This window comes from Pseudophryne corroboree, chromosome 7, assembly GCF_028390025.1.
Source record: "Pseudophryne corroboree isolate aPseCor3 chromosome 7, aPseCor3.hap2, whole genome shotgun sequence".
In the NCBI taxonomy this organism is placed as follows: domain Eukaryota; kingdom Metazoa; phylum Chordata; class Amphibia; order Anura; family Myobatrachidae; genus Pseudophryne; species Pseudophryne corroboree.
Genome location: NC_086450.1, coordinates 64030928 through 64049920, shown reverse-complemented (window position 1 = coordinate 64049920; position 18993 = coordinate 64030928). Strand labels below are relative to the sequence as shown.

Genomic DNA, 18993 nt, shown 5'->3' with positions numbered 1-18993 from the left:
CAATCAGACTCTCCTACAGCATTTAAATCTGTAAACTCTCTCTGAAAACCCCATCTGTTTATTAGCACTTACTCTGCTCCCACTTATACAACTCACACTAACACAAGCTCACAACTTTCCCAGTCTCCATTGCGAGCCACGCTCGCTCCTCTTGTTTCAGCTGTTCCCTATTTATTGGTTACATTTGGGGTAAAACTAATCTTCATTTTAATATGGCTACTATATTTTTACATGGAAAGTGTATTCTAAACAACATCATTCTAAATATTATAATTAGTAATAATTCACTGCTATGGTTATATACAGTACATTGAGCACGCTCTGTAACTTGGAATACCTATCTTCCTATCGTACAGAAAGACTGGCATGAAATATTAATCTCCTATACTCTCATTGCTCATTTCATTAGCATCCATTGTACATCAATATTTCATTTAGCCAGGGAACAATTACAGAACATTAGCTCCAGATACACAGAGCTGGTGAGTGATCCTTTGGGTATTAGGTATGTTACCACTGATTCAATGCATAGTTCCAATAAAACCTTGGAACAAGAGAGACTATATGAGCAGGGAACAGGATTTATATAGGAATAAGTGTGCCACTGCCCAAACTATTCTGAATCAGACGTATCTTCTATAAACATCTTAGTGATATTTGGTGGACCCCTTTCTTTGAAAGTAAAGCATTCATAACCTAGAACCAGAAATAACGACACGGAGACTTGAATTTTGGCAGAAAATTGCTAGCTATTTATTTGTCCCTATCCATTAGCAAACCTGTAATAAAGAAATTAATTTAATATGCCGCTCCAGCCGGCATATGGTGGCGGCCCAAAAGAACGGCTCAATTAACCTAAATTAACCTTAAATAACTAACCCTATAAATTTACTAAAACTTATCATAAACCGGTAATAGGTGACAACTCAACCCCCACAGTGACTACCCACCGCTCCTGGGTGCCCTGCCGCTGCCTTCCCGGACGGGTGGTCAAGCGGCCATAAGTCGATGGAGGTGAGTGCACCTAAACCACAACAAACTGTAAAACACTACAGTTTTCCCTACAATACAAAACTGCCGTTCTTTTCCGCCAATAAATAGCCAACGATAAACCAGCCAACAACTTAACGCCAAAGCACCACGTGCCAGAATTTCCTACTACCAGGGCGGGAGGGTGGGAAAGCAAATCCACCAAGAGAACTAAGATGGCCTCACCTTCCCTATATATATCAAACCCTCCCCCTAAAAAGGCTGTACTTTCCTAACAGCTAGGTCCACCCCTCCCCAGATGTTTAACTCTTTCCTTTCCTATGCAGTCAATTCTCTCTCCTAAACATCCTAGTGATATTTGGTGGACCCCTTTCTTTGAAAGTAAAGCATTCATAACCTAGAACCAGAAATAACGACACGGAGACTTGAATTTTGGCAGAAAATTGCTAGCTATTCATTTGTCCCTATCCATTAGCAAACCTGTAATAAAGAAATTAATTTAATATGCCGCTCCAGCCGGCATATGGTGGCGGCCCAAAAGAACGGCTCAATTAACCTAAATTAACCTTAAATAACTAACGCTATAAATTTACTAAAACTTATCATAAACCGGTAATAGGTGACAACTCAACCCCCACAGTGACTACCCACCGCTCCTGGGTGCCCTGCCGCTGCCTTCCCGGACGGGTGGTCAAGCGGCCATAAGTCGATGGAGGTGAGTGCACCTAAACCACAACAAACTGTAAAACACTACAGTTTTCCCTACAATACAAAACTGCCGTTCTTTTCCGCCAACAGCGAAAGACTCATCCCCAAAGTCTTTCGCACCGCCACCATAAAACTACCCTAACTCCTGCAAAGCGAAACCTAGATCCTCCAGAAAAAACATCATCCCCTCATTGGATAGATGTACTCCATCATGCCGGAAAAGGTGGCTGTCTCTGAACCGAATCCTCGGGTGGCGAACCACCCTCCCTCCGTGGGACAGCACCCACTTTGCCACCGCCCCGTTCACCTTTTTCCGGGCCTCGTCAATCTGGCGCCCATCCGCCACACCCCTCCAACACAATCTTGGCACCATCATTGAAAAAACCAACACACAATTGGTCCATGTTGCGGCCACACTTGCCAGATCATGTATCATGGCCCACCGCAGATCCAAGGATGTCCTCTTCCCCAGGTCGTTGCCACCTAGATGGACAACCAAGACCCTAGGGACTCCATGCTTGCTGGCCTGACTCACTAACCTACTCCTCAGCTCACCCCACATCATTCCTCGCCAGCCAAGCCATCTGACACCCTGTGCTCCAAGCAATGCCTGAGCCCCTTCCGAGGCCACAAACCTGGCCGCCCAGTAAATGTAAGAGTGGCCAACCACCCAAATGGCCAAATTGTCGTCAAACTATCCTGAAGGGGAAAAGAGGGGTAAAATTGATTACTAAGAGGCTTATTAATTGTTTATACTGAAGGATCTGCCAAAAAGAAAAACTTTAGATCTCGCTATTGCAGCAGTCACGGCCTAGCCGAACTGCACCATGCTTCGTTGCCAATTTAAAGCGCAATTAAAGACACAAAGGGGAAAGATCAAATAAAACAAACAAAATAAAACAGGGAGGGAGGGGGGGGGGGGTATAAAATGGGAAACACATGTAATAACTCAGCTGGAGGTGAAAGCGTAAAGACCTGCTGAGGGACTCTGATTAGACCAGATTAGCCGAATTGTAGATTAGAATTCAGTCCGTCAAGTCAGGCAAAAAATCGCAAAATAACTCCAGACCCCCGCTGCCGACTCATGTCAGCAACGGCGAGTAGCTAATCCCTGAGTAGGATAAAAAGGGGGGAACACCAACAAACGCACAACACCATAAAATCACAGAACTGGAACAACATAATACATTGCAAATAAACAAAGCACTAGGTGCAAACCGACTTCTCACGTGACGGGGCGAATGTATCGTCTATAACTTGACGACTTCCATCGCCCCACCGCCTGGATCTCAGTTCTGGAAAAACCCGCCGCAGCAGCCGACGTCGCCGCGCCTATTCGAAAGGAATGGGTACCGAAAGCAGCGGGTGGGAGGCCCAAGCCCGCCAAACAACGACCCAGCATCCAACGGAACTGGTATTTCGTGACTGGCAGCCCGTCATAATGCAATAGCCATGACCCCTATTTAATGGGTCGCACCACCACATATTGCATTGCCAGACCCACTGGGCAAACGCTCTCCTCTAGCGCTGGAACCATAGTGACCCAGCGCCCTCTCCCCACTTGGTCCGTCTTAGAGCGCCGCAATCTGCACAGCAAGGACCTCTCACCCACTACAACGTCTCCGACCAGCATGCGCGAATCTGCTCTCTTGGAAGGCGCTACCAACTCCGAAACCCGAAAGGCCCCATGGTAAGCCATTGAGAACGCCAAACTGAACAAAAGCGTCTCAAACCTGGACGACGCGACTCGCCCCACCGCCGCGATGACGGCCGGCAACAAGGCCGCATCGATGGGCCGCCTCCTATCTGGTGGCGTCGGCGCAACTCGCACCCATCCTTTCATTGCCTTCCGCAGAACCTCGCTTTTTGTTACATCAGGGACGCCTCGCAGCTTGCAGAAAAATGAGACGCCAGCCAAGTACCGTGATACCACCGCTCGGGACCTACCGGAAACGTAAAGCTGCCAAATAAAAGAAAGCATCAGCCGATGCTTGCTCTTACCTTGATGCTGACGACTTTGGACAAACTCCTCCCACTCGCTCCAAGCTTGTCCGTAAGCCTTGAGCGTGGCTGGCGCGACTGACCGCAACGCTAGACCCTCCAGTCCGGCCCGATCACCTGCCAAACATAACCGGGACAGTGAAAACCTTGCTCCTCGGCCTCGGGTGCCAAAACCCAAAATCTCTCCCACTGTCCACGCGACAAAGCGTCTGCAATTCCGTTCTCCAAACCGGGCACGTGTTGTGCCCGGAACCATAGGTTCCTACGCAAGCACGTCAAAAGCAATTGCCCGAGCACCCGCAGAACCACCAGCGATTTCGCCCTCTGGTTATTAATCGCATGCACCACGCCCAGATTATCGCATCTAAACAATATGCTGCGGTTAGCCAACCGGTCGCCCCAGACCTCCAACGCTACCATAATGGGAAAATGCTCCAGCAGCACCAGATCTTTTGTAAGACCCTCGCTATGCCAGGTTGTCGGCCAGGATGCCGCACACCACGATCCCTCCAAAAAACAACCGAATCCAAAGGCACCTGCAGCATCAGTAAACAGCTGCAACCGCTCGCTGTCTACGGCTGGCGCTTGCCATATGCTCACTCCGTTGAAATCCTCCAGGAACGAAGCCCAGACGGCCAAATCCCTTTTTAATTCAGAGGACAATCGCACGAAATGATGAGGCCTGGCACACCCCGCCGTCGCCCTTTCGAGCTTCCGGCAGAAAACCCTGCCCATCGGTATTACCCGACAAGCAAAGTTCAGCATGCCCAGCAAGGACTGCGCCTGCCGCAGCGTAACTTTACGCGAGCCGTTGAACCGGCAAATGGTTTCACGGAGCTTCGACACTTTGTCCCGGGGCAGGCGACACTCTCCCGCCACATTGTCAATTTCAATCCCTAAAAATGATAGGCAGGAGTCCGGACCCTCCGTTTTGTCCCTGGCTACAGGAACCCCGAAGTGGTAAAAAAGAGCCCGGGTGCTAAACAGCAAGTCGCCGCACCTTGCGTCATTAGCCGGGCCCGCACACAGGAAATCATCGAGGTAATGGGCAACCCCGTGACCGCCTGACGCAGACTCCACGCACCAATGAAGAAACGTGCTAAAGCGCTCGAAAAATGAGCATGAAACGGAACATCCCATCGGCAGACATTTGTCGATGAAATACTCCGTCCCAATCCGGAAACCCATAAAACGGAATGAGTCCGGATGCAATGGCAGTAATCTAAAGGCTGATTCAACATCAATCTTAGCCATGAGGGCCCCGCTCCCGTAGCTGCGGACCATCTCTAGCGCCTCGTCAAATGACTGATACACCACCGAGCAATGAGCCGGTGGTATTGCGTCGTTGACCGATGCCCCCGGCGGGTAAGAAAGATGCTGGATGAGCCGAAAAGCGCCTGGAGTCTTCTTCGGTACCACCCCGACCGGGGAGATGACCAAGTCATCCACCGGGGGTGACCTAAACGGCCCCTCCATCCTGCCCAACCTGACCTCCTTATCCACTTTCACCCGCAGCACAGTCGGCAAAGCTCGGGCAGACTGGAGGTTCCTCTGCGCGCGCACGGACACTTCGCTCGCAACAGGCAAGCGAAAACCAAACTTAAAACCGTCTAACAAAAATTTTGCATCCCTTTTATTTGGATACAGATCCAACCACTTGCCCATCGTTTCCAGCTTAACTGGCGTTGGGGCTCTGCCGAGCGGCCCCGCTCGTGGCCTGCTTAGGGTACGCTTGTTTTCCCCGATTTCCCTGTCGACCACCTTTGAAACAAGAGGAGGCTGGGTGGGCTCCTCCACACTGCTGGCAGGAGTGACGAAAACGACACTGCTTGCCAAAGGAACATGCTCCGCTGTTAAAAGCGAAGCATTTCCCTCGTGGGGCAGACCGCCCGCCCACGCGAACGGCCAATCCGCCTGTCCTGGCAAATCCCCCGTCCGCGCCCGCCCCCTGGGCTGATGACCCTGCGCGACGCCCACCTGCTCCCTGTTTCTGGGGTTCTTCCTCCTGCTGTGATGCCCGGGTCACTTTGAGCCAGACCTCCACGTCCTTGAACCCAAAATCCATGACCCGTAGCCCGTCCTGTTTCTCCCGAAACTCTTGGTCATACCGGCGCCATTCCGAGCCCGAGGATGTGCGCTGCATGTCGTGCACGAGATGCAGGTACCGGATAATATTCATGTGCTCTTCCGGCCTATCCTCTAAATAGCATGCCGCAAAGACCCAGAAACCGGCCAGCCAATTATCAAAAGACCGGAAAACCTCTGTCCCCATGCCCTTCTTAGCGGCCGCCGCTTTGTAATCCTTCTTCATGGCCTTAGTCAAAACGAATAAGTCCACGAAGTCACCCCTACGTATCTTCTTGCGGCAGCTGTCTCGCAGCCCCCGCATAACTGCGGTGTACTCGCAGCGCACTACCCCAGGCAGATCGCGCCGCTTTTTTGCCCTACGCTCTTCCTCACTAACTCGCTTGCGCCGCTTACGCCTCTTCTGCTGTTTTGCTGCCCGCTTGGCAAATTTTGCCGCCTTCTTCCTTGCCCTAGAAGTACTGTCTACGTCGGACGCTTGCGACGATAAAGAAGAGGAAGAGGAGGAAGACGAAGAGCTATGCGAACTCGAGCTCGTGGGGGAAATTGATATAGACTGTACCAACTCACCGGATGCTATCGACCTCTCCGACCTGGAATCCTCATCCTCCTCAGCCCATTCATCGTCCTCCACGAAATCTGCCAAATCCCCTTCTTCTCGGCCCTCTGTGGAAGACAAAGCAGAGGAGGGCCCGGCCCATGCTTGCGGCGCACGCCGGGTCCCCCGTGTGGAATGCGCAGTGAGCGCGCGCCCCTGCTGTTCCCGGTCCGTACCTAGCTCCAGCTCCGCAGCGGCGGCCCCCAGCTCTCGGCAGGCTCGTGCCACCCGCTGCGCCGCTGAGGCCCTCCGCTTGCCAGACCCCCTGCCTCTTGCAGACTGGCCGAAATCCGCCATCGCCCTAGGGGAAGCCACTGCAGCTAACGGCCCCAAAGCCTCTACTACCGTGGCCAGAGCCGACGCTAGGGCCCCGGGAGGATCCCGCGTGCCGCGGCCCCCGTCAACGGCGCCCGAAGGACCACCGGTCCTTGGTTGGGCACGAGCCCGCGCCCGCCGACCGGCCGATGTGACCCGGGGACCCGGCCCCTCCTGCTCCGACGTGAAGGCAAGTGCCCCCCGGCCGGACCATTCGCTCTCCACTTCTGATCCTTCGTCCTCCTTCCCCAACGAAGCAGAAGAATCCCCCGGTCCTGGGGAGGACCCGCTGTCGTGCGCAGCGGCCCGTGCCGCGGCCCTGCGGCCGCTGACCCATTCCCTGTCTCCCCTCCACCTGCGGGACCTGCTCCGTCCCGCCTCTGTAGGGCTGGTGTGTGGAGTCAAAGAGACCCGCGGTGCACCCGCGCGTGTTACCCCGCGCGTCGCACGACCTCCGGTGTGCGCACGCGCATGCTGCTCCCGGTCACCCCTTGCAGTTCCTGCCGTGGCCCCATCTCCTGGCTCCATCTCTCTGCGCCCAGCGCTGCCTACCAGAGGCACACGCTGCACCCCCCTTGCGTGCCCCCTCCCCCTACCGGACTCCGGCATCCGGGGAGTCAAAAGGGGTGGCCGGTGCGTTGGCGGCGCCGCTGTGCGCACACGTGCGCGGCCGCCGCCGCCCGGAGCGAGCGTGGGCGCGCGCGCACCCCGTGCGCGCGTCCCACCTCTTCCCGCCATCGGGCTCCCGGACTGCGTCTCCTCTTTGGCCGCCGCGCGAGGCTCCTGCACAGGCCCCGCGCGGCGACCGCCAGCTCCCCTTCCCGTCCTCTCCCCCCGCCCGGCACTAACATTCGGCCGTGGCAAGGGAGGAGGGCTAGGACCTGAAACCGCCGAGCGCCCCCCGCGGCGCGCCCGCGGGCGCCCGACACGATCCCGGACTCGGCGGCTCCCGGAGGGGACGGCCGCCGCCCGTCAATCCTCGGGCGGCCTGCAGGGACCCCTGGTCCCCCACGCCGCCCTCGCCCGGTTGGTGTGACCGACTCGGCTCCCGGTGGCGAGCCCGACCGGGCCCTGCTTATGATGCCCGCGTCCGTGTTTGCTGAGGCCCCGAGGGACGGAGCCCCGTCCCCCATGCTGCCCACTGCATCCTCAGGGCCCGCTCGACCGTCTGACCCACGGTACCGAGCCGGGGCCCGTAGAACGCGCTGGGGGCGGGCAGCCATAGCAGCAGGTAATAAGAAGGTGGAGAGGAGGAGTATTACAAGAAGGTGGGGGTTACTTTGTTATTCTGTTTGCACAGTGAACGAAAAAACAAAATTGTCTGCAATGCAGCACTCACCTAAAAGCAAATCCACCAAGAGAACTAAGATGGCCTCACCTTCCCTATATATATCAAACCCTCCCCCTAAAAAGGCTGTACTTTCCTCACAGCTAGGTCCACCCCTCCCCAGATGTTTAACTCTTTCCTTTCCTATGCAGTCAATTCTCTCTCCTTACGGATGCAAACAGCGAGTTTTACCATACAGAGCATGTGCAGAAGTCAGTTTATACAGTTTTACGTAACTACAACCAATTCTGAGTTGGACAGATCACTGACGGAAGTTGCTTTGCTTGAAATGGGCTGAAGCTGGGCATCAACACACAAGGGGTATGTCTCATGGGGAATTTTAGGGGTATGTCACTAAAGCTCTGTGCAATTCTGAGTTGTGTGTATGGGGTAGGGAAGCCTGTTTCTGAACGGAATCTCGTATTAGCATAAAGTAGTTAATCTGGCTTCCTATTCTTTACGCAGAACCAGTCCCTTTGCGCAGAACTCAGAATGAGGCTAAAAGTGAGTAAATAGATATTTGAATTGAATAGTGTAGGGATCAGTTGAGACAGCGTGACGAAGGTCTCAGATTGCTGTTAGAATTATGTATAGGTAAATGGAGAGCAGTGCGCTTATACAGTAGATCTCAGTCACAGTATCTCCCACTTACTTGCATTAGTGTGGGGAAGAAAATATTTAGTTTCAGAAGATTTATGTCACAGGGGTACATTTACTAAGCAGTGATAAGAGCGGAGAAGTGAGCCAGTGGAGAAGTTGCCCATGGCAACCAATCAGCACTGAAGTAACATCTATAATTTGCATACTATAAAATGATACAGAGCTGCTGATTGGTTGATGGGGAAATATCTCCACTGGCTCACTTCTCCGCTGTTATCACTGCTTAGTAAATGTACCCCACAGTCTTGGATGAAATAGTTTCCCCTTTATTAGTAAATCAGCCCAATGGTATGGAATGCCTTCCTCCCAATATAGGCGGCCAACACTATCTCTTGCACCTAGCATAGGGGAAGTGTAGGTGCTGGTAATAGCGGTGATGACTGCTGTTGTAGCGGGCAGAAGATTGGTGGGGAAGGGGGAGGGGGTTGGGGTGTAGTAGCAGAGATCCATGTGACGGAGAATAAGGGTGGACACTGCGTTACTATTCCGGTCGCAGAAGTTATACAGATTTTTTCAGAGTTGTGTGTGGCACAGAATTAATCAGGTCCTTTATGTAATAAAAGTATTTTTCATATAATACAAATGACTTTTATAGCAGTTTGGTTTTCTGTTAATCAACAACAAATTCAAAACATGATGGGAAAACCTACTGCAAAACCATGCGGAGGAAGATAGTACTTCTTTTGGTTTTATTACTCATTGTAGTGTTTCAGCAGCATTGTAACACACAGTGTGATATACATAATGATAAAGACTTGTGCACCAGAGCTGACAGTTAGTTGATAGTTTACAACTTACCGACTGCTGTGGTTTCGTACTCATTGGCGATCTCCTCTGATTCCCCGGCAGCATTGAAATCACCCTTTACTTTCGCCAGGCTCTTTAGCAGTTTGCTGGCACCGAGCGCAGCCAGGGTGCATCCTCTTGTCTGGAGAAATACATTAAGACAATCGCATCTTTAAAGATATTTCCAACAGTATATTTAAAAAAATAGATTAGTAGTAAGTACTGTAATTAGTAGTAAGTACTGTAAAGACTTTTGTGGCGGTAATAACTAAGGTGGTCATTCCAAGTTGTTCGCTAGCTGTTTTCATTGGCAGCGCAGTGTTTAGGAAAAAAAGCGGCACTTCTGCGCATGCGTATGTGGCGCAATGCGCATGCGCTACATACTTTCACAACAGCTGATGGTATTTTACACAAGCTCTAGCGATGCTTTTCAGTCGCACTGCTGGCCGCAGACTGATTGACAGGAAGTGGGCGTTTCTGAGTGTCAACTGACCGTTTTCAGGGAGTGCTCGTAAAAATGCAGGCGTGGCTGGCCGAACGCAGGGCGTGTTAGTGACGTCAAAACAGGAACTGAATGGTCTGAAGTGATCGCAAGTGCTGAGTAGGTCTGGAGCTACTCTGAAACTGCTCGAAAATATTTTTGCAGCCGCTCTGCGATCCTTTCGTTTGCACTTCTGCTAAGCTAAGATACACTCCTAGTGGGCGGCGGCATAGCGTTTGCACGGCTGCTAAAAACAGCTAGCGAGCGAACAACTCGGAATGAGGGCCCAAGTCATGTAAACACACACAATTATGAGCACTAATGATCTATATTATTAATATGGAATTTTGTAGTGTGCAAAAAGCAAAGAAATATGTTTCACAACCAACTGGAGAAATGATATAAGCTATTCAGGTACATTACATAGCTTATACCGGCCAAAATCTAAAAATTCATAAATTGCAATAAAGTCAAAGGTTGTACAAAAGAAGGCATCATCAGGTTACAGTACGCATCAAAAAGAAACACTCAGGCACTATAGCCTTACCATGGCAAGTGGGGACACGCTTCCCAAAGGAATTTTTTGCATTATGGGGGTCATTCCGAGTTGATCATGTCCATAGACATGCGGGGGGACACCCAGCAAAGGGCTATCCCGCCCCCCATGTCAGTGCCAGCTCCCCTCCCTCGCAGAAGTGCAAAAGCATCGCACAGCAGCGATGCTTTTGCACTTTAGGAGTAGCTCCCAGCTAACGCAGCTTTAGCGTGCTGGCCGGGAGTTACTCGTCGTTCCCCATCCCGCAGCGGCTGCGTGAGACGTCACGCAGCCACTGTGGCCTGCCCCCCACACAGTCCGCACTGCGGCACCGGCGCATGTGCAGTTCTGACCCGATCGCGCCGCTGCGATAAACTGCAGCGTGCGATTGGGTCAGAATGGCCCCCTATGTCCCATCCCATATGGTAGGAGAAATTGTATCTAATTATCTATCTATCTATCTATCTATCTATCTATCTATCTATCTATCTATCTATCTATATATATATATATAGATAGAGAGAGGGAGAGAGAGAGAGGGAGAGATAGTGAATAGAGTCTATTGATTATGTAAAACATGAACCCTTTACCTGCTCCCAGATTACGTTGGACAGCTCCCTTTTGTTCTGCAGTATGGCCCATATGAACAGAACATGGACAGGATGTTTTTTTATTGATTCCTGATTGATTAAGAAGAAAAATTAAATATATTGGCTACTGGTTTATACATGTTTTAGACTATAGCAAACCAATATACATTATATAGGACAAGAGTCAGGAGCACAGTTTAGACACTAAAGACATACTAATTACAACAGGAGCAGAACATAACATCACCCGCTTGCGCTCCCGTCTTCTCAACGCCTCTGGGACATTTTGATACAACTGTGCATGGACATTGTAAAATAAAAATCTTATAGCAAAGGGATTAATAGTGAAGCCAGGGACGTAACTTCCAGAGGCAATGGAGTCGCCTGCCTCCGGGCTCCAAGCCCTGAAGGGGCACCTGTGTGGTTCACAGCGGGATCCAAGTGTGACCGCTACTCTTCTAATGGACCCATTGCTGCTTCGGAGTAAATCAGCTCTGTCCCAGGAGCCCTGCAAACATCTGCAATAGGGGACAGAACTGCTCCTGCGTGGTACAGCTCAGCCTATGCTATAGCAAGCAACGGTGCACCCACTGCTGCAGCTGGTCTATGTAATGGGACCCGCCGGTGAATGCTGATTCTGCATGCTGCAGGCAGATCTGGAGCCCTGGCAATTCACTGGTGCAGCTCCGCAAGAGGAGGGGGCACCACACTTTAACTTGCCTCCGGGCGACTGGGATGAACGTATGCCCCTGAGTGAAGCAAATACATTAATAACCATTTAAAAATCAATAAAATTAATTAACCACTCAGAGAGGTGGATTATAATTTTCACAAGAATTACAATTGTTTTTCAGCTCTAAAAGAACACACACCATGGCAGACATCCTGGACTTAAAGTCCTGTACACAATAGGCCTGATTCTAAGTCGCATGGAAAAATTCCGGACACCTCCAGCATTCGGAAGTTTAATGCAATTACCCACCCATAGTCTGAATCATATGCATCTATGTGACAGTGCTTCTCCTACGTGTGAAAACCAGTTGCCGACTTGCAATGCCCATGCCGCCGTAGGTTAGAAGTGGCATCTGTTTCAGAATCGCTCATAGGGGGTTATTCAGGTTTGTTAGCAAACCAAACATGCAAGCAGCTGGGCAAAACCATCTTGCACTGCAGGAGGCAGGAGTGGATCTAGGCGCGGGCAAGCCGGACGGGTGCCAGGGGTGCTGTGGCCTGCGGGCGCAGGCGCCCGCCGCCCACCCGCATATCGCACCCCGGCTGCAGCAGGCGCCGTGGGCTGTGTGGGCGCCCGCTGCAGCCGGCACCATTGTCAGATGCTAGAGGTCATAATTGACCTCTAATGTCTGTGTGGTGCTATGGGAGAGACGTCATGACGTCTCTCCCATTGATCCGAGGAGTGGCCATCCAGAGACCGAGGGCTGCAGTGGTCGGGAAGCAGGAGCGGGGCTGGTGAGTACTGTGTGTGGAGTTTTTCTTTGTGTGTGTGTATAAGTGGTGCTACTAGGGGGCACAACTACAGGGGGCACAACTACAGAGGGCACATCTACAGGGGGCACATCTACTGGGGGCACATCTACAGGAGGCATAACTACTGGGGGCATATTTACAGGGGGCACAACTACAGAGGGCATAACTACAGGGGGCATAACTACTGGGAGCATATCTATAGGGGGCATAACTATGGGGGCATATCTACTGGGGACATAACTACAGGAAGCATAACTACTGGGAGCATATCTACAAGGGTTATAACTACAGGGGGCATAACTATGGGGGCATAACTACAGTGAGCACATCTACAGGGGGCATAACTGCAGGGAGCATATCTACAAGGGACATTACCACTAGGGGCAGTACTACTGGGGGCACTATTAATGAGGGCATTGCATAGGGGGGCACTTAATAAGTGCAATATGTATAAGGATCTACCTGGTGCAATGTGTATAAGGTGCTACCTGTCACAGTGTATATAAGGGGCTACCTGTCGCAGTGTGTATAAGGGTCTACATGGTGCAATGTGTATAAGGGGCTACCTGTCACAGTGTATATAATGGGCTACCTGTCGCAGTGTGTATAAGGGTCTACCTGGTGCAATGTGTATAAGGGTCTACCTGGTGCAATGTGTGTAAGGAGCTCTAATATGGTATGTGCAGTCTGCTAAAAATCCCGAGCACAATCAGGCACATGTATATATGTTGACATGATAGATGGACAGCCACAGTTTGATGAGATAGTCAATAGATGCAACGGTTTGCATTGACATGTACAGTGTGGGATTTAATTGTTCAACTTAAAAGGACAGATAAAGAACGAAACTGTACCTAGAACTGTGAAAGAGAAAATGGCCACAATTTCAGGGAAAAGGAATGGAGATTTTTACATCTGGAACATTTGCAACAAGGCGACTGTTTACACTATTACATCTCCAGGACATAAACGCTACACTAAATAAATGATTTTAATTTCAGAAAAGCTCAGAAAACCTCAATAGTTCTCCTTATACAAAGCAATACTGGACATATGGCCACCATACCCTTACCTCAATCTCTGAGACATCACGGTTATCCATTTCCCCTTTGCGGCTACGTTGGAAACTCAGCACCATCTTCCAGACAAAGGTGAGCAAAGAGTCATTGGAAGAGTGTCTGGCAATATGCAGGTTACGAAATACTTGGGTATTAAAATGTTGAGAAAAAAGTTCATGGAAGATATCGCTGGTCAGAAACCTGTGTAGATTCAGGCCGTTCTCCAGGAAAAGACGCACAAACTTCGGCCTATCCTTCACCAGCGCTGCAAACATGGCGTCCTCTAGGTCAGCTGACTGTTTAAAAGACAGGAAGGGAGAAGGACACATGACCTAAGGTTATAGGACAGGACAAAATATCAACAGCAAAAAAATACAGTTAGGTAATAATTAGGGGTAGTTCAAGAGAGGAGTGGCCCAATATGCAGTCGCCGTGCAAGCCCTCCGCCCTATCTTGCCAGCATGTGTGCCAAGTAGACTCTTGCACTGTACCAGTCCTGTGCGCATGTACAAAGGTCTGGGCAAATGGGCCACAGCTATTTATTTAAATAAAGAGCTGTGAGGCCAAATAATATATTTTAACAAATGCTTGGGAGCATAGACCTGCCCACTAATACCAGGGCCGGCCCACCCGTTACGCGGGTTACGCAAAGGAGTAAGGCGCCACAGTGTGGAGGGCGCCGGCAGCCTGCACCACGCTCCCAGCCCGCCAGCTCCTATGCTGTGTTTGCAGAGCCGGATTAAGGAGGTGGCACGTATCCCTGGGCCCCCCTACCTGAAAGGGTTCCCCCATCACACGCCAGAGATCAGATCGGTGATTAATCACCGATCCGCTGCGCCGCAGCAGCGGCCACTAAAAGCCGTCATACTGGCGGCGCCACACTGCTGTGCTGGGCTGCCGGCGGCCTTGGAATGAATTAAACTCTGTGACGGCTCTAAGTCAGTGGCCGCACAACCTGCAGCAAGGAGCCGGCTCGGGGATGGAGGCAGTATGCAGCCACGCAGAGGGAAAAGTAAGCCAGAAGCGGGTTTTTTTGGTAATATGTTAAAATTAAATAAACAAAGAATATCTATCTCTATACACTGACTATCAGTTTAAGATGAGGCTGCTTCATCTATTTTCAACATGATGAGTATATGCTGCTGTAGCTGTAATCATTGCCACTTAAGCTGTGACTTTGCACTTTATGGTCATCTATATCTTTTTGTCTACTTCTGCATTATATGGATGTGCTGGATAGATATATATATGTATATATATATATATATATATATATGTTCTACCTGGTGCAATGTGTGTAACGTGGTCTACCTGGTGCAATGTGTGTAACATGCTCTACCTGGTGCAATGTGTTTAACGTGCTCTACCTGTGTGGTGTAATGTGTATAACGTGCTCTACCTGGTGCAATGTGTGTAACATGCTCTACCTGGTGCAATGTGTATAATGTTCTCTATCTGTTGCAATGTGTGTAACGTGCTCTACCTGGTGCAATGTGTGTAACATGCTCTACTGGTGTAATGTGTATAACGTGCTCTACCTGTGTGGTGTAATGTGTATAACATGCTCTTCCTGGTGCAATGTGTGTAACATGCTCTACCTGGTGCAATGTGTATAACGTGCTCTACCTGTGTGGTGTAATGTGTATAACATGCTCTACCTGGTGCAATGTGTGTAACGAGCTCTACCTGGTGCAATGTGTGTAACATGCTCTATTGGTGTAATGTGTATAACGTGCTCTACCTGTGTGGTGTAATGTGTATAACATGCTCTACCTGGTGCAATGTGTATAACATGCTCTACCTGGTGCAATGTGTATAACGTGCTCTACCTGTGTGGTGTAATGTGTATAACATGCTCTACCTGGTGCAATGTGTGTAACATGCTCTACCTGGTGCAATGTGTATAATGTTCTCTATCTGTTGCAATGTGTGTAACATGCTCTACCTGGTGCAATGTGTGTAACATGCTCTACCTGGTGCAATGTGTATAATGTTCTCTATCTGTTGCAATGTGTGTAACATGCTCTACCTGGTGTAATGTGTATAACATGCTCTACCTGGTGCAATGTGTATAATGTTCTCTATCTGTTGCAATGTGTGTAACGTGCTCTACCTGGTGCAATGTGTATATAATGTGCTCTACCTGGTGCAATGTGTATAATGTTCTCTATCTGTTGCAATGTGTGTAACATGCTCTACCTGGTGCAATGTGTGTAACATGCTCTACCTGGTGCAATGTGTATAACGTTCTCTATCTGTTGCAATGTGTGTAACGTGCTCTACCTGGTGCAATGTGTATATAATGTGCTCTACCTGTGTGGTGTAATGTGAATTGGTACTATTATGTGGCCATGCTCTTTCCCCATGAAGCCACGTCCCTAAATTTTGGGTGCGCGCCTTTGGCGCGCACTGTCCTTGAATTCAAATATGGGAGGGGAACACCAATTTTTTTTCTTCGAAAAGGGCACCGAAATGTCTACAGCTCTGGTGCAGAGTGTCCTGTATGTTACACAGCCCAGCAGCAATGTCACCCCCCCTCCTCCCCCTTGCAATAGTTTTGTACTGTCCAAGTCAAGTCTGTTTTTATATCTGAATAATTAATAAGATTAATATGAACCTTCATTCCAATAGGACCCAGAAAAGGACGGGTAGGACCCCAATTTTTAAACGTTAGATTAATTAGAAAACACTTATTTAGCGGTTTTGCCCTTTAAGTTTTAACTTTGTGGTAGGCAGTTGATTTCACCCATATTTCGCTTAATGCGCTTTAAGCTTTTGTGTGTATAATATTTTCCATCATCCATGGGGGGCCCCAAAATCTATATTCGCTTACCAAAAAATTTAGGCTTGGGCCGGCCCTGACTAATACACCTAAGCATACCGCCAGGGGCGTATCTAGAGAGGAGGCAGCGTTGTGACTCTGGTCACAAGGGTCCTTAGGGAACCCTAGCAATGTCCCAGAGTCTAGAGAGCATGCGCAGATCTCCAGGAAAATGGCGTGGCAGCCATTTTCCCAGTGATATTGTTTTCTGTGCATGCGCGAAACACCGTCAAAATGGCGCCGCACCATTTTCCCAGTGATTTCTACAACGCTGCTGCTTCGCTGCAAGATTCCGGAGGTTAAGTATTACAAATAACGGGTGCAGGGTGTGCGGTGTGGGCCCCTCTTGGAGCCAAGGGGCTCTTGTATACTGCACACACTGCACCCATTCTAAATACGCCAGTACAAACGGCCCTTCTAACAGATTGCTTCTAATGATAGTGAAGGTAACCTACTTCCCACCTCCGGTCATTAGAGAACATCTCCTCACTGGCCAGCTCCAGCTGATTCCACTCCAGTAGCAGTTTCATCTGTGCACTCCAGTTGTCCTTATCCTGCTCGTTAGTGCTGTAAGCTATGATAACAGAAAGTGACAAGAGGAAAAGGTAATAACAATCTCAGGAATAACCAAAAAATATATTTTGCTCCATATTATCATGTTCAGACCACGTGACTGATTGTGTCACTATAGCAATGCGCTGTTAGAAATCTTAAGACCTCATTATCTTCCAATAGTGGTATTTAAGAGTAAACCACTAACCTAAAACCGGGCATATACTTTAAAAACACCAGTGTGTGTAAAGTAATAGGAACTTTTGCCTTCACCCTTATTAAAGTTTACATTAAAGTCTCAATCGGCTAATGTCAGACCACATTTATACATAAGTACAAACTACTGTATATCAACTGATCTGAAACCAAGACTCAGAGACACATTGGCGGGTAAAAGGGTCAGCTTTTATTGATTAAAAGGGGGGAAGGTCTGGTGGTGAAGAAAGAATGGCCCTACAATGCAGTAACACTGGGCCTGATTAAGAGGTGGACTCAGTGGACAGAATGCACATTAGGAAGGATAATCATCAAACTGTGCAGGAGAAACCCTTACTGTGTGAACATGTGAAAAACAGAGGGCCTGATTCAGCATGGAACGCAGGTACGATTGCGTTTGCATGATGGGGCCTTTTGAAGTGTGTGCACGTGCAGAAGCCACGCTACACGTGCGCACACTGTGAGATGTGACGGCACCTCACATATGCAAACGCCTCTGCCTAATTGACAGGAAGAGGCATTTGCCAGGTGAGAAGGGGAATTGCATCAGCGTTTTATGTGCAGTGGTGCGGTGTTGGGGGGGAATGGCCCAGACAAAGCATACGTGTCTGGGTGTCTAACAAAGGTAATACAGCTGTGCGCTCGGTGAGTAGTGATGTATGTGACTGTCAGCAGCGATTTGGAGAGGGAATGCCAATCCCTCCAAAAAGCATAAAATAAACAAAAACCAAATTGCGCTCAACAGTCAAAATATATGTATTTATTATAAAATATATAAAATACAGCAATTCTCCCGGGAGTGCAATAATTATAAATGAATAATCATAAAATGTATACGGTACAGAATCACTGTGTCCTGATATGTTACTAATTAGCAGATATTATGAAATAATTGCAACAATGTGGCCACAAACAATATGATGTATTGAGCAGTGATGGTAATAATAATACTCTTTTATACACCATATAGGTCTGTATGCTGGTAACAACTAACTTGTTGTATAAAGGTCCCCAGACAGTCCTTGTTCCGTGCAAGCATCTGGGTGTCTGGACCATTGGTGGGGCACACTGCGCCGGCCCAAAAGATGGCGGGTTGCCGCCTGCCTAAGCAGCTGGGCTGTGTAGGCTGAGGGCAACCCTAAACATGTGAGAGCTGTTGTGCGATGCGCTCATGTTTGCAGGGGCGCAGAACCTGGCACGCGGGGCGGACTTGCCTTGTGCTGGGCGTCCCCCCACATGTCAGTGTAATGGGTTGTAGATGTGCGGTTTTTCGCACATCTACGATCCATTTTGAATTGGGCCCTGGGTGCGATGGTGTACACATTTTTTGTATGACATAGTTATTACCTGACACAGCTTCTACGATTAATGGGTGGTTCAGGGCCAACTGCTAACCCATAACATGAAATCATCAACTGTCAGCCCATCACCATCTACTCAATGCCTAGATGGAGGCCAACTGCCAGCCCATCACCATTTACTCAATGCTAGTTGGGGGCCAACTGCCAGCCCATCACCATCTACTCAATGCCTAGATGGGGTCCAACTGCATGCCCATCACCATCAACTCAATGCTAGATGGTGGCCATCTGCCAGCCTATCATCATTTACTCAATGCCTACATGGGGGTTAACTGCCACCCCATCACATTTACTCAATGCCTAGATGGGGGCCAACTGTTAGTCTATCACCATCTATTCAATGCGTAGATGGAGGCCAACTGACATCCCATCACCATCTACTCAATGCCTAGATGGGGGCCAACTGACAACTCCTCACCAGCAA

The 18993-nt window shown here is 49.5% G+C and overlaps 1 protein-coding gene across 1 annotated transcript in view; it reads right to left on the bottom strand.

Moving 5' to 3' along the window:
• The window catches only part of LOC134944569 (transient receptor potential cation channel subfamily M member 8-like), a 145593-nt gene that overhangs the window by 96786 nt on the left and 29814 nt on the right, over positions 1–18993 (bottom strand). Inside the window, exons 10-13 of the mRNA XM_063933238.1 lie at positions 16896–17014; positions 13634–13915; positions 11077–11166; positions 9483–9612 (exon numbers count right to left, since the gene is read on the bottom strand). Coding sequence (XP_063789308.1) covers positions 9483–9612; positions 11077–11166; positions 13634–13915; positions 16896–17014 — 621 coding nt within the window. The remainder of the gene's footprint in view (positions 1–9482; positions 9613–11076; positions 11167–13633; positions 13916–16895; positions 17015–18993) is intronic.